This window comes from Arabidopsis lyrata (genome assembly GCF_000004255.2).
Source record: "Arabidopsis lyrata subsp. lyrata unplaced genomic scaffold ARALYscaffold_6, whole genome shotgun sequence".
In the NCBI taxonomy this organism is placed as follows: domain Eukaryota; kingdom Viridiplantae; phylum Streptophyta; class Magnoliopsida; order Brassicales; family Brassicaceae; genus Arabidopsis; species Arabidopsis lyrata.
In genome coordinates, this window is record NW_003302550.1 from 5,833,468 (window position 1) to 5,848,552 (window position 15,085).

Consider the following 15,085-nt stretch of genomic DNA (forward strand, 5'->3'; position numbering starts at 1 on the left):
CCGACAATGATAACCGTTAGCGCCTTTTCTGGGTTCCAACTAGAACCCAGCTCATGACTGTTGAACTGTGGTCCGGTCCAACTCTCAAGACACGATATCTTTCTTTCTTTCTTTCTTTTTTTTCTTTTTTCTTTTTGTTAATTCTGTAATTTTCAGAGGAAGAAAAAGCACTTTTTTTCACATACCCATTTTCAGAAAGTGGTAAGACTGTGGAGAGAGACAAGAGTGTGAAGTGCCATTAGTACCATCACTCTCGTGTTTCGTTACTCGCAATGAAGAATAATCTCGATAGAGCAAAACTTATGGTTTCTTCTGCTGTGTTTTCATGGCTTCTCTTTACAGTAACAACCGCTGTTTCAGTTCAGCCGACGTGTACTTTCCCGGCGATTTACAACTTCGGAGATTCTAACTCCGACACTGGAGGAATCTCCGCCGCTTTTGAGCCTATTAGGGATCCTTACGGTCAAGGTTTCTTCCACAGACCCGCCGGACGAGACTCCGATGGCCGTCTCACCATTGATTTCATAGGTAAGAAGCTTGCAGAGAAAAACAGAGCAATAACTAAACTTTGATTCAATGATCTCAGAAACTTTAATTGTGGTTTGCAGCTGAGCGTCTGGAGTTACCGTATTTGAGCGCATACTTAAACTCGTTAGGATCAAACTTCAGACATGGAGCAAACTTTGCGACAGGTGGTTCAACCATAAGAAGACAGAACGAAACTATCTTTCAATACGGCATTAGTCCATTCTCTCTCGATATGCAGATTGCTCAATTCGATCAATTCAAAGCAAGATCCGCACAACTGTTCTCACAAAGTCAGTTACTTTATTTCTTTTGGTAATCTTTAACTTGTCTGTGTCATGATTATTTTAACATGTCTGCTGGTTTTTCTGCCTTTAAAACAGTTAAGAGTAGATATGATAGAGAGAAGCTTCCTAGACAGGAAGAGTTTGCAAAAGCTTTGTATACTTTTGATATTGGACAGAATGATCTCTCTGTTGGGTTTCGGACAATGAGCGTCGATCAACTTAAGGCGACAATACCCGACATTGTCAGCCATTTAGCTTCTGCTGTCCGGGTGAGATTCGATGCAGTTCATGAAAGATATTTGATGCAGTTCTCTTCGCCTTAGATTCACTTCTAAATAACGGGTTTTGCAACGCTATATGATTGTTCACAGAACATATATCAGCAAGGAGGAAGAACATTTTGGGTACACAACACTGGTCCTTTCGGTTGTTTACCCGTGAACATGTTTTACATGGGCACTCCTGCACCGGGCTACTTGGACAAATCTGGCTGCGTGAAGGCTCAAAATGAAATGGCGATGGAGTTCAACAGAAAGCTCAAGGAAACAGTAATCAATCTCAGAAAAGAACTCACTCAAGCAGCCATCATATATGTTGATGTCTACACTGCGAAATATGAAATGATGAGCAATCCCAAGAAACTAGGTAACAACAAACTGGTTCATCGCAATTCAATTTGTTGTAACGTACCTAGTTTGTAGAAATTTTTAACATACACATTTCTTGTTTTTGCAGGATTTGCAAACCCGTTGAAGGTATGTTGCGGCTACCATGAGAAGTATGATCACATCTGGTGCGGGAACAAAGGGAAAGTGAACAATACCGAAATATACGGTGGCTCTTGTCCCAACCCGGCAATGGCTGTGAGCTGGGATGGAGTTCACTATACCGAAGCTGCAAACAAGCATGTGGCTGACCGTACTCTCAGTGGTTTGCTCACAGACCCTCCAGTTCCAATAATTCGAGCTTGTTATAGACAATGAGATTTAGTAGAAGAACTTGATGAACCGAAATAAAGGGTTGAGTCTTAGACTCTTAGGGCAATAATGTTAGTGTTTAAGGAACAATCAATGATCTATGTAATCCTGTGTAACCTTTTGACTTGTTTGTCGCCAAGAATCCACAATGGATGGATCTTCTATGATTATCGATGGAATTGTTTTCTTCTAGAAGTAGTTTTTAGTGATTGCTGCTTCTAACTCATTGAATTCCCAAGCATCGTTAGCAGAATATTCACCTGAACCCCAAAAAGAAAAATATCTAAAGTGAATCAAGCTTTGAATGACTTTTGAAGGAAAAAAAAATTGATAAGCTGACTTGGGAACAAACTTACCGATTGAATCTCGCCGGAGAGCAGTGAGGTGAGCACAACTGCAGCAAAAAGGAATGATAGATATATTAGTAGAAATTCCTTTTTTTTGGATCTGTTTGTAATCAAAGGAAAAAACTTTGTCTCACCTTCCAAGAGCTTTCGCAAGATCTGCACAGAGAGATCTAATGTATGTACCCTTAGAGCATATAACCCGAAATATCAGATTTTGTCTGCAAAAGAGAGACGAGAGATGTTTAGTGAGACCTAAGCAAAAACATTGTATTCAAATTGCTTATGCACTATACAGAAAATTGTTAAACCTGTCATCTAAACTGCGTTCAATGTCAAACTGGAAAATTGAAATTCTTCTTGGAGAAAGCTCTACGGTTTCTCCTCTTCTTGCCTTCTCGTACATCTTCTCGCCTCCAACCTAAACCGAAATTACAGTTACAATGCTAGAAAAGAATGATCCACGATAAGGCACTCAAGATTGAGCAATGCTCACTTTTATCGCAGAGAACATTGGTGGAACTTGCCATATTTCTCCAAGAAATGATGTCAAAGCTTTCTTAATGTCATCATCTTTTATATGCTCCCAAGGCTCTCGCTGAATCACCTGCACCAATAGTACGGTTAAATAAACTCTGATGAGTCATCTAATGTAGAATTGAACCATGAAAGCAAGGAAAGGGTCGTTGGAGTACAGGAGAGTCAGCGTCTAAAGTTGAAGTGGCTTCACCAAGACGAAAAACTCCGCTGTAACATTTGATCATACCTTGGTATCTGCAGATGCAGAGGGTTATGTTTTCTTTCTGTAAATCATCATAAGCATAAAAAGGAATTAGGAATGACAAACCTGTCAACAACCTTAGTGGCTTTACCAATGCAGACGATTAACAGACCCGTAGCCATGGGATCAAGTGTTCCAGCATGACCGACCTGAGAAATATTTATCAGCTAGCTGAAAAACTGACAAATTCAAATCTTGCACTAAACAAGGATATAAGCACAAACCTTTTTCACTTTGACTAATCGTCGTAGCTTACCACAGACAGTGAAGGAAGTCCATCCTGAGAACAATAACATAACCAAATCACATAACATTTCAAATAGCAAAAGAAACAAAAGAGTTATATACAACACAAAAATTGCTTGTCACCTTTGGGTTTGTTCACCAAAAGCACTGTACCGTTAGGACCATCCCATCTAGGAGGAAGTTCACCGTTTCTCGTAACAAGGAAAGGTTCTCCATCACCACCACCACTAGTCACACCTTTCTCACTGGGAGATTTCGTTAAATCCTTAAAGAACTGTTCCACTTTCTTCTCAGTAACAACAACATCATCCTCCGGCTTCTTCTTCTCCTTCACTTCATCAAAAAACACCAACTTGTCATCATCCTCAACACAATTCTCCATACCCATTCGTTTAACCTCATTTCTCTTCCCACCAAGTGCTGCTACTACTTTCTTCTTCCCTCTAACTTTCCCAGAATCATCATCACCCTTCTTCGAAACTTCTCCAGGTTGCAGAAACGCCTTATCCAAACACTGATCAGGATAATACTTCTTCTCTAACTGATACACCATCTTATAATGCTTATCTTTCTCCCATGGATAAGCAAAAGTATCATAGAAATACAATTCCTCTTCTCTCTGATGTAACCTATCAAATTCCACAACTTGAGGTTTCAATTCAACGAATCCTTCATCTGATTTTCTGCGGCTCTCGTCTTCAGAATCAGACCCGTATAGTCTCTTCCTTCTCTTACTGTAGTATTTCCTCTTGGCTTTATCCATTTCCGGATCTCCTGAACCGGGTCGACCCTGTTCACGCTCTAAAGCTAGTTTATTGTCGACCCATGAATCGAACTCTGGCTCTGCTGAGTCAGGTGCACCGGATTCGATTGCTTTAGGGGGTCGACGACGGGTTTGAGAGAGAGAAGACTGTGTGGGACGATTGATGATCATGTCGTATTGAAGAGGGTATCGAGTAGATGTTGTGGAAAGGAAGAGAGAAGCCAAGTAGGGTTTATGGATGTTTCTCCTTGGTTTGACTGAGGAAAAGAAGAGAGAAGAAGTCATACACATTCTTGCTGAAGAAGAAGACATTATTAGTCTTGTGAAGTGTAGAGCCTTCGCCATTTATGAGAACACTGGAGGCGGGGGAAAGATGAAATCCACCTCCGGCGATTATTGCAGTGGTTCTCCAACGGAGAAGAGATTGTGTTGTTAAACGATATATTAAAACGACACGATGTTTTCTCTTAAAGCTCAGAGACGGCACGTTGTTAATGTACCCTTAGAAGCTTCATTGTTTGATTCTTCTTAATCATTCGGCTCTTAAAAGGAGAATTAACCAAGACACTAGGTTTGGTTGTACTAGTGATACTGAAATTGCTGCGTCACTAGAATATTGCATGTTTTTAAACATGTCGTTGGCAAATTTTTGTTAAAAAAGACTAATGATTAGGGAATCGTATAAAAATAATGTCGATACATGTAAAAAAGGTAACTTATGAATGAAACTTTCATCACATGGACTAAGCTCAAGTAGTCAAGTTCAGACATTGATCTCAAGATCCTTCAAGGACCAAGTTTTTGATTCTTAGTCTAAGACTAAGAGCTCTGCTGATGTAACAAACTCATGGTTTTGATAAAGTCTTAAGATCAGAATTATTGAGGCGTGTAGGCACAAGCTTTACTGGCTCAACTATAAATCCAGATTTTCGACATTCTTCTTCGAGGAGTTTGACCTGAGATGGTCCATCGGGGCAGAAAACAACCACAGCCCCTCCGCTTCCAGTGAACTTTGCAGCTGCTCCGATCTTACGAGCCACTTCCACCATTTCTATGTTCATAGCTCCCAAACATTCATCTCCAAACATACTCCTAGAGAAAGGAAAAAAAAAAAAACAATGTTGAATTGTGTCTCCATTTTGTTTTGAGTTGTGTTATATAGACAGATGTGATTTTCTGATATGTTACCTTCGAAGATCGAAGTTACGGTTCATGAGTTCCTTGAGTTTGGAGTAATCTTTTTTAAGTAATGCAGTTCGACCTTCTTCAGCTAATTTTGCAATTTCTGCCATTGATGATATTATGAACTCATCACCATCTAACCACCTTCTACGAACCGTGCTATGTACCTACATCGAACATAAGGCAATGCTCTCAGAAAGTAATAAAATCAAAAGCAGAGTAGTGAATAGCTCTCTAACCTTGCCAGAGTCACTTGGATTCTCAGCATAGATTAGATGCAGAGGAGGAAGAAGATTGATATCCATTATAGTGTATATCCCATATCCAACTTTATCCATATGTTCTTTACTAAAATCCTGCAAAAGCCAAGAAGATCAAAACACTAGCGAAGTCGATGAAAATTTCCATGTCAAAAATAGTTGCAAAGATCATGGATCCTCACCATGTGAACAAGACCACCACCATAGACTTGAGCAACACGGTCTTGAAGACCAGCAACAATACCAAGTTCTTTCTCCGCATTGAGAATAAGGTTAGGTCGGACTTCGATTCTGATTGATTGCCTGACATTGTAGAAGTCGAGAAGGCAGCTAAGAGCAGCAGATACAATGGCACTAGAACCCGAAAGCCCCGTCTGAAAAACATCAAACTATAGGCTTCAGTTACGTATATTCATAATTTACCACAAACAGAATCAAAAGAGTTTGTAACAAACCTGTCTAGGGATATTGGTATCATAAGATAGAGTGAAGTTTTTTTCATGAAGTTGTATGCCATTATCTTTGCAATAGTTGCGGAATACTTTGCAAATCGCCATTAGCAACCTTACACCTCCGTAGTATCCATCATTTTCCAATCGATAAACCTAGAAGGAAAGACACAAATGTTAGAGCTATGAATACCATGAGAGGTTGAATCATTTCAGCTGTTTAAAAAATCCAAATGTTAGGGCCAAATATAGAACTTGCTTAACAATGATCAATGAAAGACAAAACACATACTTTGCTTAACAATTAAGAGAAACAATTAAATGTAGAGAAGAAACAAATAATTTCTCAGATCATTTGGGAACAGAGCACATACGAGATTGTCGAGAGAATCGAACTGGACAAGATCATGGAATGGATGAGGTTTGATCAAAAGATGATCGGATGGTTCGAGCTTAGCCCAAGCCCAGAAATTACCAATGGTAAATGAAATCGTACGACCGAAGTAAACGTCGCTAGGGTTTCCCAGAAACCCGATTCTAGCGAACGAACGATGCTCGAACACGGCCTTATCATTGCCTGAAATCGCCGGTTTCGGATTCGGATCCATAGTAGGTATCAAATTTTTGAACCTCAAATGTTCAGTGCAGTTTCTTAAGACACTTTTGCGTACGTATTAATAGCTGATTTTAAAACTTATCTCCAAAACCCGTGGGTCCCGCTAAATGCGTAACCGGATGACATTTACACGTCAGTCAGGTCTGGTGTCTGTTTTTTGTGACGTCAGGTCTGATGTCTGTTCAGTAACAGACAAGGTAGTTTCTATAATTTGAGACTCTCGTTGACCAAAAGTAACAACAAAATAATTAGTTGGGCCTTATCTAAATAGATTATTGGGCCCTTTGAACAAATGGGTGGGTCTTTACGACGAAATTTAAATGCTGTGTAAGCTGGACCAAACTGAAATTTTCAGATTAGGTAAAAATTAGCCAATTAGTCCTTTAACCAAATCTTCGATCTAAACCAGTGACCTGAATACCAAAAAATTACACAACCCCAAGAGAGATTAGAAATATCATACATATACTACATATTTCTGATATCTATATCTTAATTATGATTCAAAACACTCGTAGTTAAGATTCAAACACTCTCAGTTTATTTCAAAAATGTTGCATTCATTGTAAAAACGTTATTTTTTCGTTGAATATAATTTAATATTACATAAAAAAAAATGATTCAAAACATGTTGGAAAAAAAAGAACAAAAGTTGGATGATTTCCCAACCAATTGGCTCTAACTCAACATGAGAGTTATAATAATAAGCAAGCACAACAGACAAAAAAAAATTGAAAAACCTTTAAAGGGACAAAACAGGTTATTACAAAATTGGTGGGTGTGATCGTTAGCAAAATAAAACTGATGAACCGGGTTTCACTCCTCGTGGACGCGTGTTTATAAATTATGGTCGATCGATATATATAGATATAGATACGTATGATTTTACTATATGAAGAGCGTTGGAGATTTAATCTAACTTGTTGGGTCAACAAACACTCTATTCGAGTTCAGGGTCCAGGGTTGTTGGATCCACAGTTCTTTTTGTTTTTAACCCTAACAATGTTTTTGGATATTTCCTTTTCCTCCATGATACATATTTAATAGATTAATAATAAGTACGGTATTTGCTGAGAAGTTTCATGTAATCTTCTTCCTTTTCATTCTTCTTCCTCAATATTTATATATCACGCAATTCATTTATTTGGGTTGACAATTTTTTGGGTTGAGAGAAACAGGAAACAAACAATAACACGTTGTATTTAATATAGTCAAATATCCTAAGGAGATATAATCAAATTTCAATGCATAATCATCTAGTTTCCAATACTTTTATATCAAATAGTTAAGCCTTAACAACCTTTTAATTTTTCAAAAATAAAAATAAATAGTAAACCATAACTAGTATCATGCACAATGTATTTTGTATTAGTCTTGTTGTTATATCACAACTCGCTAAACGCGCGTATTATTCGTGTTGTTGAAAGAACAAAATCTACATAGTTGAGAAATAGCATAAATTTATCTATTTCTATGGTAAAAAGGATTAGAAAATGTAAAGAGAGATAAGATACAAAAGTCCATGTATGTAAGTAGTTGCAAAAGTGAACGATGGTCCTCCTTATATCATTCAAGCTTTCATTTTACAAATAAACTTATTTATATTTGAATTACTTGGAAATTCAACTAAGCACATAATTTATTTGAAAATAAACCTTTTAACAAAAGAAGGGTTTGAAAATAATAGAACTAACTAAAGAATAGGTCAAAGAAGTTCGCGTTACCATACTGCCTGGTCGTTGCGTATGGTGGACATTGGACAATACATCATTTCGTGAAACTCACGAACTCAAGTCTAATGCTTTGGGTTACATAGTGAGACCGATTCCGGAGGTTTCAACTTGAGCATGCTTATTAATTTAATCAAAAGAGTTACTATAACAAAATTGGTGGAATAAGTATGTGTATAACCTTGATCATTGTTTCTATTGGTAAGACACATGCATGTTATATAATTCTAAAAAGGTATGATAAAAATTAGAAAAATAGAAGAAGCTTATATTCAACTAAAAAAGCTATTGAATGATTGATTTTTTAAGTGTATATTATAAGATGATGAAATCGCATGAGAAAATCGTAATTTTAAAAAATTGTCAGATTGGTATGACATGCAAAACATTATGTGAGCAATCAAAAGTTATATCCTAGAACAACTAAATTTATTTTTGTCAAGTTTAGGTTACCTATTCACTTAAAATCTTTCTTTTTAAAATTATGTCAACACCTATTAGTTAATTAAGAGGGAATTTGATCATAGAATAGTTTAACCTTTATATACGATCAAGTTTTGAAAATCGTAATATCTTTTAGTAAAAGTGTTTAATAGATTTGAGTTTTAATTAAAGAAAAAGAATTAGGATAATACTACTCGGTCACTTGGAACCCTTGTTTGAAAAATCGCTAGGCGCTAGTCGGGCGCTCGGCATGGGCCTAGCGATTAATCGGATAATCGGATTAAAATCGGGGATTAATCGGGGATTAGTTTTAGGGTTATTTTAATATTTTTAAAACATATTAATCTAATATTATTTTTAAAATTGCAGTAAACACATAAAAATGTATTTTTGAGACAAATATTTATGATTTTTATTAAAATATGAACATAAATTATTGTAAAACATTACAAACTCCCAATTCAAATGATTGAATAACAAAAATAAAAAGTTTTTTTATACTGGCAATCTAAAAATAATCGGGGTATGTAAGATTAGGCGGGGAATAATTGGATTAGGCGGGGAATAATCGGATTAGGCGGAGAGTAATCGGGTGACTGATTTCTTTAAGGGATTAGTCATTAATCGAGGCGGATAGGGTGGGCCTAGCGATTAAGCGGGGAGTAATCGGGTCTAGGCGGGGATTTTTAGAACAGGGCTTGGAACACGTAATATCTTGACTAGCTAGAGAATAGCGAAGACGAATAGACCCAGTTCAAATTACTATTTATAATTGTTTGACATTGCAAGTAATCATATAAAATATCTTTTTCAAAAAAAAAAAAGTAATCATATAAAATAAAATAAATTCCTAACATAATTGGAAATCAAATTGCTACTAATTAATTAATATATTAGAAAAGAGGCTTTATTTATATAATATTAAGAAAACTAAAGATTCTATATTGCCGGGAGCATGATATTGACTTGCAAGAATAGGAAGACGAAGACCAAATTCACAAATAATTTTTATTTTCTATATAGGCCAAGTAGTATATAATACTAGTTATTATCACCAGAAAAAAATAAAAAAGCAAACCAATATTTTTGTTTTCCGATATATCCCAAGTAGTAGATTTATCAACAGAAAAGGAGTATGATAATTGGAAGGAAAAACGCTTGATAATTTTACCTAAACTTTTTTTTTATATATAAATCTAAATGTCCAAACTTATCACCTCAATGATTATATCTGATTGAATATTGACTGTATATTCATTTGGATTTAGGCTTATTTAATCAAAGATTTAATAAATGTTAAAAAATAAAATAAAATACTTGGATAGGACTGAAATTCTTTCCAGGTATAACCTACCAATTGTATAGGGCAATAGATTTATAAAATTTAATTTTCCTCCTGCATATAAAAGTTTAATACTAGTATTTTTTATTATTCCAATATGTGTTGGCAAATAGCTTTATTGACAGATCAGCAAGGTAAAAAAACATTTGACCGTAGGATCAAAATCCAGACCCACTTATAGTAACATCCGAGGGATGCAGATTTTTTCTCTTCCTTTTTCCCTTTTAATAATATTATCATTTACTTTTGTTAAAAGGTAATAACACTTTCTCCTTAATTAACTGTCAATAAAATTAATTAATTCCAGCAGTTTTGGGAATATATATATAAACCAAAAAAGCATCAAACGGCTATAATTGGCGTTACAGTTTTCTTAAGAGGAGAAGGATTAGATTAAACAGAGATTTTTTCGGATATTTATTCTCTCAGACTTCTCTGTTTTTTTTTTCTTCTTTAATTAAATTGTTTCGTGTTTTTTGTTTCGAGTTTCTTCATAAAGTTTTGATTTTTGTCGGGCTTCGATTTTCGGGGTCCGAGAGATTCTTCTTCTTATTCGCGAAAATTTCCCCCGAGAAAACTCTTCTGGGTAAAACCATGTCCGATGGATACTATAGTTCTAAGAAGACAGACGATATCTGCGATGATGTTTGTGGACAGGTGAGTTCTGTCTCTGGTTTCCGCAAATTTGCTCTAATTTCTTATCGATTTCGCAATGAATCGAATTTTTGGGTTTTGTTTCGCATTAAGGAAAAAATCGAGATTCTGATACCTTTGAAATTGGATGAGAATTGGTTGTAATGTTTTTCTTTTTTTTTCCGATTTCTAATTGTTTGATGCTTGTTATAGGGTTTGTGTTCTTCATCTTATGTTATTGTCGGAATTTAAGAATTGAGAGAACGATTAGATGATGTCTCGCGGTTGTTTTTTGTTGTCTGAATATTTGAAGCAAATTTCATGAACAATTTAAGGTTTTGTTTCACTGGGATTTTGGATGGAATTTGGTATAATTTGGTTTAGGGTTTCGTTCTTCGTATGCACACTATACAATCTCTGTAGCGTTAGAAGGATTGTGTGCTATTTGGAATCCAATTTCAGATTTTTCAGAAGGGACATTAACTGCTGCTGTTGTGTGAAATTTTCTGAGTTTTTGGTTTTTGCTTTGCAGGATGGTTCTCGAGCATCCAAGGCCTTCTCAAGGGTTAGATGTGTGCTACGAGGACTTGATTTCAAGACATATATCTTCCTCTTCACCATTGTGCCTATTTTCATCTTTGGAGTCTATTTGCATGGTCAGAAGCTCACATATTTCTTGAGACCGCTTTGGGAATCTCCACCCAAGCCGTTTCAAACGCTTCCTCATTACTACCATGAGAACGCCTCCATGGCAACACTCTGCAGTCTTCACGGCTGGAAACACCGCGAATCTCCCAGAAGGGTCTTTGATGCTGTCTTGTTCAGCAATGAAGTTGATATGCTTACTATCCGGTGGAAAGAGCTTTATCCTTACATTACACAGTTTGTAATTCTTGAATCAAACTCGACTTTCACTGGTTTGCCTAAACCGTTAGTTTTCAATGGGAATCGGGGGAAGTTCGAGTTTGTTGAGCCGAGGCTGTCTTATGGGAACATTGCAGGAAGATTCAAGAAAGGCGAAAACCCGTTTGTCGAAGAAGCTTACCAGAGGATTGCATTGGATCAGCTGATCAGACTCGCGGGTATAGAAGAAGATGATCTGTTGATAATGTCTGATGTTGATGAGATTCCTAGCGCTCATACCATCAATCTGCTTAGATGGTGCGACGGATACCCTCCGATTCTTCATCTTCAGTTGAAAAACTACTTATACTCATTCGAGTATTTCGTTGACAACAAAAGCTGGAGAGCTTCCATTCATCAATACAAGCCCGGGAAGACCAGATACGCTCATTTCCGTCAAGGCAACACTCTTTTAGCAGATTCGGGTTGGCATTGCAGTTTCTGTTTCAGGCACATCAGCGAGTTTATATTCAAGATGAAAGCGTACAGTCACAATGATAGGGTCAGATTCTCTCATTATCTAAATCCAAAAAGAATCCAAGATGTGATCTGTAAAGGAACTGATCTGTTCGACATGCTTCCAGAAGAGTATACATTCAGGGAAATCATCGGGAAACTAGGTCCAATCCCGCGGTCTTATTCCGCAGTTCATCTCCCAGCTCATCTGATAGAAAAAGCTGAGAGTTACAAATACTTGTTACCTGGGAACTGCATAAGGGAAAGTGGCTGATAAGGGTTTGTACTTATCAGCCTTTGTAGTGTTAGGTAATTTGGTTGGGGGAAAACGGCTTATTATCAGTAGAGGGAGTGTGAAACAGAGAATGGTACAGTTTCTTGGGACTCGAGGAAGAGTGATCTGATAAGTGGAGTCTCTGGTTTCAGCATTACCCCTCTTGAGGGTATATAACCTTAGCTTGCTTATAATCTCATACTGACCCATGTTCCCATGTTGTTTTGGGAAGTTTTGCTGGAATAGTCTCTTTCTGTCTCCTTCTTTCTCTTTCTCTTTTTACTTTCAAACTATTTTCATCATACTCTCGCTTTTAGTCTGTACAATTTAGTGATTTCTTTACATTATTATCCTCTGAGATTCTTTGTAATTTTTATTTATTTTATTATTCCGCTTTCTAAATTCCGTTTCATCAAATTATCACTTTCATTGAAGCTTAATGCCTAATACATCCACTACCAGATCCTCCATCGCAGCTTTCTCTACCTATCATTGACTCACTTCAAGATTCTAGAAACAATATTACAAGGTCCCACGACGGTATCAACGATGTGGAGGCAGTAAAACGTAAATCATTGGAGATTTGAAGCCACTGAAACTGTATTGTCTACGTAAGCAACATAACCGCTATAGTAAACTACAACAACAACAACAACAACAACAACAACAAAGAAAGTTCGGAAATGGTATGAATTGCGAAGAACTAAAACCAAATGGCTTCAGATCTCCAGTGATTATATATTAATATCAGTTGATACTTGATACAATAGAAATATTAGTATAGTACATATTTGACTATAAATACATTTTTTTGTAAGTTTATGGTATGCAATTTTATGCTTAATTTTAAGAGAATATAATTCTTTTTGTATTTGTGATTGGTTGCGCCAGCATTGCGAACATCTGAAATTCTGAATACAGACCCATCAACGTTTTGGTGAACTTCTGGGTGTGATTGGTTGGGCTGTAAATACCTTTTACAACCATAATTTTTTTGTAAAAACCAAATTGTTGCCAATCACGCTGTAGATTTATTTTCTAAAGTTACAGCCCAAAAAAATAATATCTTTTTGTTTTGACTGTAGATCTTAAATTTTTTACAACTTAATATATTTTGTTTTTAAGTGCTGTAGGTTTTTTTTTTTTTAATTTCTCTTCTAATTTTTTATTTTCTCATGTAAATGAATATATACTAATAATATAAATACCATGTATAGTCTCGTTTGTTATATATACTTTATATATATATATATATATTCAACGAAAAAACTTATATATGTATATTCTTTTCAATTAATATGTAGTTATTATATGTATACCATATAAAATATTTTATACATTTATATAAATGATTCATATGTTTATATAGATTCCATTTAACCTGTATGCATAAATTTGTGTTGTTGTTTATTATATAATTGCTATTAAATAATTTTATTAACTATAATATAATTTTAGGAAATGTAATTTATAAATACAAATTCAAATATGAACTAATCATAATTTTTAATTACAACTAATAATTTACTGTCAAAATTCGATATTTCTAAAATCTACAGTTACAACAAAAAAGGTACAACCAAAAATCTACAACTATAGCTTACATACTTAAAGACAAAATTCTACAGCAAATAATCTATAGCTAAAGTCTAACCAATCACCCACCTATTCAGGGGAAAAAGGCCTTTTTCAATCTGAACAATTTCTAAAGTGCATTTTTCAACCCGAACAACCGATCATTGCTAATTTATACTCCAACGCTTAAAATTTTTAAATTACCTATCTCAACTCTTATTTTAGTGCGTAATTACGAGTCAACGTTAATGGAAATTAGTCAACTGTGACGGTTTCTGAATCCAATGACACATATTGGTCGAGGTGACATGTTTTTTAAACAAAACAATATCCTTTTGCGTTTAAGAATTCAAATTTTTTTATAAAAATACAAAACCGGAGACTCGAATACGCAACCTCTGATTAAATGAGACTAAGATGAGATCGTGTGTTCGAGTCTCTGGTTTTGCATTTTTTAAAAAAAAATTGAATCTTTAAACTTAAAACTACGTCATTTTGTTTAAAAAACATGCCACCTCGACCAATATGTGTCATCTGATTCAGAAACTGTCACAGTTGACTAATTTCCGTTAATGTTGTGGTGTTTCAATGAGAAACTGTGTTAACTTCCTTTGTTTCAAGAACCGGACGGAATACAATTTGAGAGTTTCTACGAAAAACTTTTTCACATAATTTTCAGAGTTAATTCAATTGGCACTATAAGGAAATTAATTCCAATTTTAGAGTTTCTAGGGAAATCTACCATGGTTTATTTTCTTGCAACATTTAATTGAAATGAAGCGTGTATCTATTTTGAATAGTTAATTTTGGTTCTGAAATTAGATTTTGTAATTGAACCGTCCTAAACCGCTTGGTTCGTTGATGCAATCCAATGATTCAAATTTCAAAGTATTGACTGTTATGCCTTTATTTTTTTTTGGTATGATTTTTTTGTTTCCTTTTTTTCAGCCGTATTGTTTCCTTTTAACTAGACGGCAATTGTGTATATATATAAACACATAAAAAATAGAAGACACAATCCCTTGGGTAATCATCAATCAATGAAGGGAAGATGTGCGATTCGGCGATGTAGTAGTAGTCAATTGGAATTGAAGACGAAGAAGAATGAGACGAAGGTGTGGTCGGTGCCAGATGATGTGTTTGTGCACTGCGTGGCTCCTCACTTGTCTCGATTGGACCTCGTGGCCTTATCGATGGTCACCAGGAGATACCGGTTTGTCGCAGTCCTCCATGAAATCAGGGCCTTGAGGTCTATGAGGAGCGTCGATTTATATATGCACAAGTATCCAGACCCAAGC

General features: G+C 35.7%; 4 protein-coding genes across 4 annotated transcripts; 2 read left to right on the forward strand and 2 right to left on the reverse strand.

Annotated features, from left to right (window-relative positions):
* Positions 1-67: 67 nt before the first annotated feature.
* Positions 68-1,959, forward strand: LOC9309736 (GDSL esterase/lipase At5g14450). Its single transcript, XM_002871574.2, has 5 exons — positions 68-528; positions 609-818; positions 909-1,081; positions 1,184-1,457; positions 1,548-1,959. The coding sequence occupies exons 1-5, from the start codon at positions 273-275 to the stop codon at positions 1,793-1,795; spliced, it is 1,161 nt and encodes a 386-aa protein (XP_002871620.1). The 5' UTR covers positions 68-272; the 3' UTR covers positions 1,796-1,959.
* LOC9307690 lies at positions 1,812-4,385 on the reverse strand. Its single transcript, XM_021023379.1, has 9 exons — positions 3,284-4,385; positions 3,139-3,194; positions 2,981-3,063; positions 2,829-2,907; positions 2,630-2,740; positions 2,445-2,554; positions 2,271-2,354; positions 2,146-2,183; positions 1,812-2,049 (listed from the first exon to the last, which is right to left on the reverse strand). The coding sequence occupies exons 1-9, from the start codon at positions 4,266-4,268 to the stop codon at positions 1,979-1,981; spliced, it is 1,617 nt and encodes a 538-aa protein (XP_020879038.1). The 5' UTR covers positions 4,269-4,385; the 3' UTR covers positions 1,812-1,978.
* Positions 4,386-4,620: 235 nt separating this feature from the next.
* On the reverse strand, positions 4,621-6,713 carry LOC9309737 (probable glucuronokinase 2). Its single transcript, XM_002873623.2, has 6 exons — positions 6,189-6,713; positions 5,821-5,970; positions 5,548-5,739; positions 5,345-5,461; positions 5,112-5,272; positions 4,621-5,015 (listed from the first exon to the last, which is right to left on the reverse strand). The coding sequence occupies exons 1-6, from the start codon at positions 6,420-6,422 to the stop codon at positions 4,769-4,771; spliced, it is 1,101 nt and encodes a 366-aa protein (XP_002873669.1). The 5' UTR covers positions 6,423-6,713; the 3' UTR covers positions 4,621-4,768.
* A 3,602-nt stretch (positions 6,714-10,315) lies between these two features.
* Positions 10,316-12,614, forward strand: LOC9309738. The gene is made up of 2 exons (XM_002871575.2): positions 10,316-10,603; positions 11,112-12,614. Exons 1-2 carry the CDS (start codon positions 10,541-10,543, stop codon positions 12,210-12,212), a joined length of 1,164 nt encoding a protein of 387 aa, XP_002871621.1. The 5' UTR covers positions 10,316-10,540; the 3' UTR covers positions 12,213-12,614.
* The last annotated feature ends 2,471 nt before the right edge of the window (positions 12,615-15,085 follow it).

Bases quoted from the DNA above. Each gene is read 5' to 3' on its own strand.
- LOC9309736 (XM_002871574.2), top strand. From the start codon at position 273: ATGAAGAATAATCTCGATAGAGCAAAACTTATGGTTTCTTCTGCTGTG. The intron at 529-608 runs GTAAGAAGCTTG...TGTGGTTTGCAG, and splicing joins TCTCACCATTGATTTCATAG to CTGAGCGTCTGGAGTTACCG. The intron at 819-908 runs GTCAGTTACTTT...CCTTTAAAACAG, and splicing joins CGCACAACTGTTCTCACAAA to TTAAGAGTAGATATGATAGA.
- LOC9309737 (XM_002873623.2), bottom strand. From the start codon at position 6,422: ATGGATCCGAATCCGAAACCGGCGATTTCAGGCAATGATAAGGCCGTG. The intron at 5,740-5,820 runs GTTTGTTACAAA...GATGTTTTTCAG, and splicing joins ATACCAATATCCCTAGACAG to ACGGGGCTTTCGGGTTCTAG. The intron at 5,016-5,111 runs GTAACATATCAG...TCCTTTCTCTAG, and splicing joins CGTAACTTCGATCTTCGAAG to GAGTATGTTTGGAGATGAAT.
- LOC9307690 (XM_021023379.1), bottom strand. From the start codon at position 4,268: ATGGCGAAGGCTCTACACTTCACAAGACTAATAATGTCTTCTTCTTCA. The intron at 3,195-3,283 runs GTGACAAGCAAT...TATTGTTCTCAG, and splicing joins TTTGGTGAACAAACCCAAAG to GATGGACTTCCTTCACTGTC. The intron at 3,064-3,138 runs GTTTGTGCTTAT...AATATTTCTCAG, and splicing joins GATTAGTCAAAGTGAAAAAG to GTCGGTCATGCTGGAACACT.
- LOC9309738 (XM_002871575.2), top strand. From the start codon at position 10,541: ATGTCCGATGGATACTATAGTTCTAAGAAGACAGACGATATCTGCGAT. The intron at 10,604-11,111 runs GTGAGTTCTGTC...TTTGCTTTGCAG, and splicing joins GCGATGATGTTTGTGGACAG to GATGGTTCTCGAGCATCCAA.